The sequence below is a fragment of the Botryllus schlosseri genome, chromosome 8 (genome assembly GCF_051294905.1).
Source record: "Botryllus schlosseri isolate E-star chromosome 8, Bs_hap1, whole genome shotgun sequence".
In the NCBI taxonomy this organism is placed as follows: Eukaryota; Metazoa; Chordata; class Ascidiacea; order Stolidobranchia; family Styelidae; genus Botryllus; species Botryllus schlosseri.
In genome coordinates this window covers 25,374,950-25,384,241 of record NC_137243.1, presented here as the reverse complement: position 1 = coordinate 25,384,241, position 9,292 = coordinate 25,374,950, and the positions used below count along the sequence as shown (strand labels likewise).

The 9,292-nt window shown below is 43.1% G+C and overlaps 1 protein-coding gene across 2 annotated transcripts; it reads right to left on the bottom strand.

The window, feature by feature from the left end:
• Nucleotides 1–268: 268 nt before the first annotated feature.
• Nucleotides 269–2,856, bottom strand: LOC145445507 (myb/SANT-like DNA-binding domain-containing protein 3). Of its 2 annotated transcripts, XM_080323699.1 has the most exons (6): nucleotides 2,108–2,856; nucleotides 1,986–2,048; nucleotides 1,820–1,921; nucleotides 1,232–1,751; nucleotides 446–500; nucleotides 269–383 (listed from the first exon to the last, which is right to left on the bottom strand). In XM_080323699.1, the coding sequence occupies exons 1-4, from the start codon at nucleotides 2,439–2,441 to the stop codon at nucleotides 1,555–1,557; spliced, it is 696 nt and encodes a 231-aa protein (XP_080179825.1). In that variant the 5' UTR covers nucleotides 2,442–2,856; the 3' UTR covers nucleotides 269–383; nucleotides 446–500; nucleotides 1,232–1,554. The 2 variants fall into 2 exon arrangements, with proteins under 2 accessions (XP_080179825.1, XP_080179824.1); XM_080323698.1 differs by having other exon boundaries at nucleotides 269–500.
• Between the last annotated feature and the right edge of the window lie 6,436 nt (nucleotides 2,857–9,292).

Genomic DNA, 9,292 nt, shown 5'->3' with positions numbered 1-9,292 from the left:
CTGGTTTTCCTGGAGTAGTGGGGGCAATCGATTGCACTCACATACCTATCATGTCACCAGGAGGTAGCGAGGCCGAAATATTCCGTAACAGGAAAGGATACATGTCGATTAACGTACAAGTTATATGTGACAGTGATCGCAAAATCTTGAACATAGTTGCAAGGTGGCCCGGCTCCACTCACGACTCGCGCATATTCAACAACAGTGCAATCAAGGGTGATTTCGAGGAAGGCGTGATTGACGGGATCCTTCTCGGTGACAACGGCTATGCCTGCCTCCCATATTTAATGACGCCATTAATGAATCCAACATCAACACAGGAAAAGCGATATAATAAGAAGCACATCTCCACGAGATCCCGCGTTGAGCATTGCTTTGGAGTGCTGAAACGGAGATTTCTGGCGCTGAGTATTCCTTTGCGCACAAGGTTGGACCATAGCCTCACCATAATCATCGCCATCGCCTGTCTGCACAATGCAGCGATCACCCGCAATCAGATCCTGGAAGAGGAATTCCAAGAAACTATTAACGAGCCTCATGTTAATGCAGGAGATACAGCTTCAGGGAGGGCAGTAAGGCAGAGCTTCATCGCGAGATTTTGAGCTTTGCCTTAAAAAATTGTGTCACAGTTTAGGACAGCGGCGGGCAACATACGACCCGCGAGGGGATTTTGTCCGGTTCGCGGACAGTTTCCTGTCTTAGTTGATAATGTGGCCCACCAGCCGGTGTCCGGTAATTGCCGATAATGCAAGTTTTCTCGCTTCTACTTACTTAGGCATAAGCTCCGCTCTGGCACGCAGGCCACACACGCAAATAATAACACACAGTCACTAAAAATTTCAACGTACTAAGCAAGTGGGGAAGCTCGGTAGACCGGGGTCGCGGGGGAGAGTCAGAGTGGAGATTACGCATAAGTTCATAGAAGCAAGTAAACTTGCACATGGCGGTGCCTGTATGACAATGATGTTCTCAATTCCACATTGTCTTCCTAATTATCGGTGGACAGGAAATCACACCAGACCTCTCATTACTATACAAATTACTGGTTTTGCTCCATTTCTTACTATTTGTTTTCGTTAATTCTGTTTTATCAATATACTACACCGTCGCCTTTCCTCATTATTGGTATTAGTACAGATCGGTGAACCACAGGGTTTTGAGTATAGGGGCCGCTCGAAGAGGCCTGCATCGAGTTACAGACAGCATAATGTGAAGTCCAAGTACGACCTACCCCATTGCGACAGCCACGATCGATTCAGATGTTCTCCGCTTAGGTTCTTTAGTAATCTGCACAATTTTGCGTGCCCTCCCTCCTTGCGCCAGGGGCATGCTAATCTTCTCAGTATCGTTTCGACTCTATCTAGTACGTTCACCACCGCATCGGCACTACCTGCGCACTCATTGCACGGTCGTCGCAAAAGACTAACATGTGCTAGTGACTTCTCTCTCGTATGGAATGAGACGAGTCGAGCGTGACGCTATCATTTAGGTGAGCAAAGAACGAACATGACATTCGGAACTAGAATTTTTATTACAAATAATATTAAATTTTTTTTACGATTTTTCCAATTTCTCGATTTTCAGTTTCAAATATTTGATCCTCAATCTCAGCTCTTCTTTCCTCAATATACTTTCTTCCTCCATCATTTTACCCTCCCTTATCCTCAACTCTTTCATCCACGTCGCTTCATTAATTTTTTCCCTCATGTATTCCGCCTTCACTGCTTCAATGCCCTTACCTATGTTCTCGTCTGAAAATAAAATGACTTTGCCAATTTCGTTGGCCATTGGCACTATGCAGCCTCGGTATTGTTCTCACCACGACGACTACAGCTGGTTGATTGATAAGAGCTTGTGCTCATATTATTTTCTTTGTTCCCAGCATCCTCCTCCTCCTCAATGACGGAATTGAGTACTACAACTGGAAATGATGAAAGAGTATTCGGTTATTCACTATACACATGAGATAATTTCACACGACTCACAGGACTTGTCTCCGTCATCGTCGAAGGGATTATTTAGGTCCGATATTTGCCCCGGAACGACGGCTATAAAGCAAAATTTCATGTTGAGCCGCCCCACATAGCATATGGAAATTCAAACATACATGCCACTCCCTCACTCAGAGGGTCAACATCGACCTCAATGATCCCTCCACCGGTTTTGCGCTGCTCTTTTTTCAGCTTCGCCGCATCAGCCTTGCAGCGATCCTTCATGTTCTGCCATCGTTTTTTCAGGCATTTTACTGACCTCTCGCAGCTGATGCCGGCAGCATTAAATTCGGTAGACAGCAGCTCCCACGCCCTCTCCTTGGCAGCCACACAAACTTTATCTGTTTTTTTATTTTCTAGTAAGGGGCTTTGTCTTACTAGCTCTAATAACAAAGCCTTTTCTTTATCCAAGAAATTTGGCTCTCGCCGTACAATTGCATTCGAGGCCATTTATTTCTGTATCTGTTAAATAACATCATTAATTCATTATAACCGATATTTCTATACCGTGACGCAATAAAGTTCAAAATGCTGTAGCATCATCATACGATACCCATCACAACCAACTCTCTTCCACTCAACAACAAAACGCTATGCTAACTCCGCAGAGTTCAGCAGATTTGTTTCGTTCAATTGGCCTACTGGCCTATTTCGGATAACCGCGGCGGGTGTTGCCAAGGTTACTTCCTGCGGTTGGCTGCCCGACCGTGAAAATCGACACTTAAGTCTGGTGGTGCGGTGACTTGGATTTGAGAGCCGATTCTGACGTATTTGAGTGTGAGTATACTTTTTGACGCGAGTTGAGTATCGAATTCGTTGCTGAGTAGAGAATCGTTACTGAGTAGAAGAATTGGCCTCGGCCCTAAGTTAAGTGTGAAGATACTTTATGATCTCGAAGTTGAGTTTGAGTAGCAGGCACAACGCAGTTGAGTTGCTGCAGGCACTTGAGTTGAGGAAAGCTCCATCCTATACCAATGGTAATAGTACCCATGGTAAATACGTGGTAAAGTGATTCGGCGTCCCGTTACCAGGGCCTCATAACGCCAAATGGGGCCAATCAGCCGACATTCACTACAGATATTAGGCTTCTCGAAGTACCGAACTTCAATATTACAGCAAAAAATACGTTGATATTGTTAAATTTATCCCACAGGAAGCTTTTCGACTGGCTCTCTTCAGCAGTGAACGCCAGTAAATGAGGTTAGCCAAGTTCGAAATATAGAAAGAAATTTGTCGTTATTACGTCATAATGACAAGTACACAAGTCGCGAACGGCAGTAAACAGCGCACGGTCACGGTACAGCACACACAAAATCATCCGAAAATCCGAAACTTGAGGTACGTGTAGTGCTAACTTAAGTGCGCGATATGTAGCTTTTTTGTTACTGCGAGAGGTCCGGGGTTACAGTTGGTCAGTCATCCGAGGCCTTATTACTCGTCACACGGCAACGGCGTCAGCATAGTTATACCACGATGGCCTACAGTATGCATAACAATGACTTGGGAGCTACAGCGGACGACTGAAAACATAAAGAAATCGATTCTGAGGTAATCTGCAATGGAATTCCACGGTTTTCGCTTATACAGCCGATTATTCCAATGTATACGTAGGCTACATACAACGCTGTAACGATCTAATTTATATTATGCTATATTTACGCACGATACAGATTTACGAGTGAAATAATTTAAGATTCAACTATAATAATGAGTGCAGCAAAGAGAGAACCAAATTTTTCGCAGCGAGAAAAGAAGTTGCTTTTGGATTTGATAACAGAAAATACAATAATAGAAGATAAAAAGACAGATAAATATTCGGCCATCGCGAAAGAGAGGGAGTGGGAGAGAGTGACGGAGAAGTTCAATTCCGCTGGGCTTGGGAGATTCAGGAGTCAAAAATGCCCGAGAAAGCGATGGACTAATATGAAGGACAGGGCAAAGAGTGATGATGCGATGATGAGGAGTGAGAGGCGGAAAACAGGAGGCGGCCCCCAGACATTTTTCCCAGACCCGCTGACGGAAGCAGTGTGCTGTAAGTGTGAATCAGATAGATGCACACAATAAGGCATAGTGATATTGTTCCAATGCATTTGTATGATTTTTTGCAGCGGTTGTTCCCGGTCAGATCTAGCCCATCGAGCATTGCCTCGACCATGACGCAATAGATTGAGAAGGAGGAATCCTGTAGGTTACATTGGTGTGGCATCATAGTTGTTATATTGCCGGAGATTTCTATTTTCAAGACGTTATGATGCATTCGGTTGATGCGGAACGCCCTACCACGAGTCGTTTGTCGTCGACGCCCGTCCATTCTCGGGGTAACTCAAAAAGGGGCAGCTTTGATTTTGGTGAAATTAATTTACGCTTACGTCCATCAGATCATTATCGTTTAACCATCTCGTTCTATAAACAGAAGACGGCGTTGAGCAGGTTACCAAAAAAGTTTAATTTGAAGTTCTTCGAGATGAATATTTGCAAGAAAAATCAAGGCCATGAAGCAGAAGGCAGAAATAAGAGAACGGGAGAGCAAGTCGAGGGAGGAAGAGAGCATCCTAACGCAACAAGCTCTGCAGTTAAAGATAAAATACTATGAATTAAAATTGAAAACTGTGTCGGGGGAGTAGAATCCCAGCTCTTTAAAAGATTTGTTTTATTTTATTTACATACAATTATACATTTATTTTATTGTTACTTCATTACCTCATATCAACTGGGGTTGGCAGTATAGTTATAGTATGGACGACACATACGAGTTAATTATTATATATCGGGCAAGTAAACTAAAATATTCAAAATAAATATTACTAGTAGGCCTACCAATAATAATATAAATAAATATTAATAATAAGTCAGAATTACAACGAAACGAAAGTGAGACTACTCAAAAATAGCTCTCCACAAAATAATTTCTGACAGCTCGTCCGGATAAGGTATCGCTTTGCAGCGGCGTACTTGCTATCTCAACATCATAAATGCTTGGCTCCAGAGGGTCATCGTCTTCTGGTAATGGTTGCTTCAAAGACACTGCTACATTATGAAGACACGCGATAGCAATTATTATAGCGATGCTACCGTGTAATTTTGTTCTCAGGGGGATTCTGAGAGCTCGAAATCTTTGCTTCATCACTTCGAAGCATTGCTCTATCCTTGCACGAGTGACTATGTGGGCACGGTTGTATCGCTTCTCCCGTTCTGTCGATGGGTTTAATATGGGAGTAAGAAGGTGCTTCAATAGAGGGTAACCGTTGTCTCCCAACAGAATTCCTTCAATGTTACCGTCTTCAAAATCGTCGGCCAGTCGGGAATTTCGGTATATCCTGGAGTCGTGGCACGAGCCTGGCCAACGCACAACAATATTTGTTATTTTTCGCTCCGCACTGCAAACGACTTGAACATTCAAGGACATGAATCCTTTTCTATTACGGAACGTCTCCGCGTTATCTCCACCGGGGGAGACAATGGGGATGTGGGTGCAGTCAATAGCTCCAATAACCCCAGGATTTTTTTTAATTTTATAGTATTGTGATTTAATCTTCGCGGTGTCGTGCATGGATTGCATAAAACTGATTTTATGTTTTGCTATAACCTTCGCTACACGATGAACGCTCCTACGTGCCGCATGCCGAGATACGCCGGCAAGGTCCCCATCGGACAGTTGAAAATGTCCGGTTGCGAAAAAGCGCAATGCAATTGTCAATTGCAGCAATGGGTGTAGGCCATGATTCCTGATAAGAAATACGTCGTCCCCTTTTATTGTATCATAAATTTCAATGACGGCCTTTTTATAAAATCAGAATCGTTTCAAAAATTCCCTATCATTCAATTCTTCGAATGGATTCTTTACGTCCCGGAGGCGTCTTCGAGGAATCGCAACAGTTTGCAGAATTTCCAGTTCTTCAATTAGCCCAGCCATTTCCTTCGTTTATCAGAAGAATGATGAATATTTCTGTTTTGCGGACCACAACAATCGAAACTAACGCCGCTACCTTAGCGACGGCCTTGAACAATGACGTCATTTCGACGAAATATAATCTGGCAACCACTTTCTGGATTTTCACACAGTGAGTTGAGTGTCGAGTGGCACTCAGTTAAGTTTAGCGTGAGAAAACTATAAGATCTCGAAGTTGAGTTTGAGGAACAGGCGTTACTAAGTTGAGTGACAGCAGACACTCAAGTTGAGGAAACTTTAAGATCTCCACCCTAATGGAAGATTCCCAGCGTCCGATGGCAGAATTACATGCTGTTACTTAGTCATAATCGCGCATGGTAACTATAGGGACTGTGATGATGAAGCCGAGTGGCCAAACCATCTGTCTGTTTGTACATGGTGTTCATGATGATATTAAAACTAAATTCAACACCGCAAGTCGCCATTCGCATAAGTTTTACCAACATAGATTTGGCAAATGGCGGAGATGGAAGCTCACCACCATAAAGTGCATTGGCGCAGATCTCTATGGTTTCTTCAATAGGTACATTGGTAAAGAGGCTCGATATATCAACGGAGCTGAGGTATACCTTGGAGGCATCATGATCGACATTATTGATAATATTAGCAAACGTGAACGAGTCCCGAATGCAGTTGTCATCATAGAGCGCACTCACCGGCTTAAGGAATTCCACCATGGTTGATTTTCAAATGACCCGAAAATAATATCGTGATTGTCCACACAGCAGTGTTTTGATGCGCGTACATTTCTGCCAATCACTTTTCTTATAAAGGGCTCTGCTCTGTAAATCGTTAAGACCCTGACCCATGACTTGGCATATACGAAAAGATAGGAGCATTTATGGCTGCGCCGGCATCATGCATTTATGGCTGCGCTGGCAGCATACAAATGTATCAAGTCAGAAAACTTCGGTATTCTACTAGCCCAGGGGTGGGCAACCTGCGGCCTTGGAGGCATAATTGTGCGGCCGTGAGCGCGTGATGTGAAATGCATGTGCTGGCGGCCGTGTGTTGATGGATCATATGTTACATGTATGATAGAACTTATTACGACGATGGAGGGTATTGTTAAATCAGTGTGCTAAACTCTTTCACTGCAAACTCTATGACTACGTTTCCAGCTGCTTCAATCGACATAATATAATACTCCAACCTACCGACTAAAAGACGGACCTGCGGGGCTCGTTCACTTTCGGACCAAACTCAGTACAGCCTTACGGGGAAAATGTGTTTTTGGTCCGAAAGTGAACGAGCCCCGTCCTTGTCCGGCAATTTCAGATTTGCTTATTAGGCTTCCTGCGATACGAATATGCGACTATCGTGCACTTTATCGAGAGTTGAGGGCACAATAATGATTGCTAAATGTAGATCTGCTTCCTATCTGTATGTATTGGAGTTAACTAATATGAAATTGAGCAATCCTCATGTATGTGGACAGGAGGAGTTTCTATACAATCTTAAAAGTTTCCATTAACATGAACCCGTAATTGTCTGTGTAACGCCTTCAGTGAATTGGTTAATTTATTTCCAGTCGTCTCTTGTCATGACTACCGGTAAAGCTGACTTTGCCTAGTACCGTTTTATTATTGCATTGTTACGCCACACTTCGCCAATTTCGGTTAAGTATGAGGACCAAGGACTAAGGTTAGTCAGTCTTGTCACGAAGTCCAAATGTGAGTGGCCTATTGGCGATACTGCGATAGGTTGAACCGTAGTTATAAAAGCCTTGGTAAGCGGATAACATTGAGTGGGTGTGGGTGTATTGAGCAAACGGAAAGAGAATAATACAGTGAGACAAAACTTTTTCCTTAGCCCAATTACATTATAAAGTTAGTCTACATCGCAATATGTCAGTGAAACGAAAAAGAACAATAACAGAGGAGAAGAGGGCATTTAATATCAAATGGGAATTGGATTATTTTATGGTAGAAGCGGCAGCCCATACTACGATGTGTCTGATATGCAATCAAGTGGTCAAAACTGTTAAAGGAGATAATGCAAGGCAGCATTTTCGTCGTCATGTGTCACACAAGTACGCAAAAATGGTGGGTGAGTCGAGGAAAAGTTGTCTCGAAAGTTTGCAGAAAAGTGTGCAACTGCAGACATCTTGCATATCAGCTTTCATTCAGCCGAAAAATAAGTTGTGCGAAGCGTCTTATATAGTCGCATATCATCTTGGTGCAGCGGGAAAGCCTTATTCAGATGGAGAACTCCATAAGCGATGTCTCATGGACGTTGTTAGGTGCATTCATCCTGGTAAGGAAGCTGATTATTCTCCAATTGCTCTCTCGCGTCGTACAATTCAGCGTCGGCAAGATGATATCGCCAAACAGTTGACGATCTCCCTACAGACAAAGGTTAATGAGGAAGCAACTTTATTTTCACTGGCTATCGACGAATCGACTGACATTAAGGACTCTGCACAATTATTGATCTTCATTCGCTCTCTGTCTCCAAATTTTGAGTTCTGCGAAGATCTGCTCTCAGTGGAAACACTATCCACCCGCACTCGTGGTGAAGACATATTTGGGGCTGTTAAGAATGCTTGCATTCGCAATGGATTAGACTTGAAAAATCTTCGCGGTATTTGTACAGATGGAGCACCTGCAATGCTAGGTAACACAAATGGCTTTGTGACAAGATTTTCAGAATTCGTGTCGAAAGAGTACGATAATAACCAGCTCACAAACCTTCATTGTATTATCCACTAAGAAGCCCTGAGTGTCAAATCTGTTGCTTTAAATGACACTTTGAAAGACGTCAATCGCATCATCTTGTACATTCGTGCAAATGGTCTTCATCATAGGCAATTTCAAGAACTTCTGCAAGAGCGCGAAACGTCGGCAGAAGACATTCTCTACCACGCTGCAGTTCGTTGGTTGTCCCAAGGAGACACATCTCGTCGTGTTCTACAGTTGCGAGAAGAAATACTGGAATTTTATTCCACAAAAAATAAAGACTGCCCCTTACAAAATGAGAGCTTTGTCATATATTTGGCGTTTCTTGTGGATTTTCAGTCCCATGTTAACATTTTAAACCGAAGCCTACAAGGAAAAGAAGCAACGATATGGACCATGTACAAAAAAAGCATCGGATTTTCGTGACAAATGTCGTCTCCTTAAACTTCATATTCAGCAGCGTAATTTTTTCCATTTTACACAACTTAAGTCTCTCATCGACAGCTGCGAAATAAAGGTAGAAAAGATTCCGATCACTTTATTTTCGGGGATTTTTGATACTGTGTTGCAGGATTTCGCAGATCGTTTCAAAGATTTCCAAAAAATCTCACATACATTACGACTTGTTGCCTTTCCCCACCTGGTGGAAACGGAAAGTGCTCCGCCACACCTTC

What these genes read in the sequence shown, in the direction of transcription:
- LOC145445507 (XM_080323698.1), bottom strand. Translation starts at nt 2,441, where the DNA reads ATGGCCTCGAATGCAATTGTACGGCGAGAGCCAAATTTCTTGGATAAA. An exon ending in CGATGACGGAGACAAGTCCT is followed by an intron (nt 1,922 to 1,985) that starts GTGAGTCGTGTG and finishes CATCATTTCCAG; the next exon opens with TTGTAGTACTCAATTCCGTC. An exon ending in AACCAGCTGTAGTCGTCGTG is followed by an intron (nt 1,752 to 1,819) that starts GTGAGAACAATA and finishes TTTTATTTTCAG; the next exon opens with ACGAGAACATAGGTAAGGGC.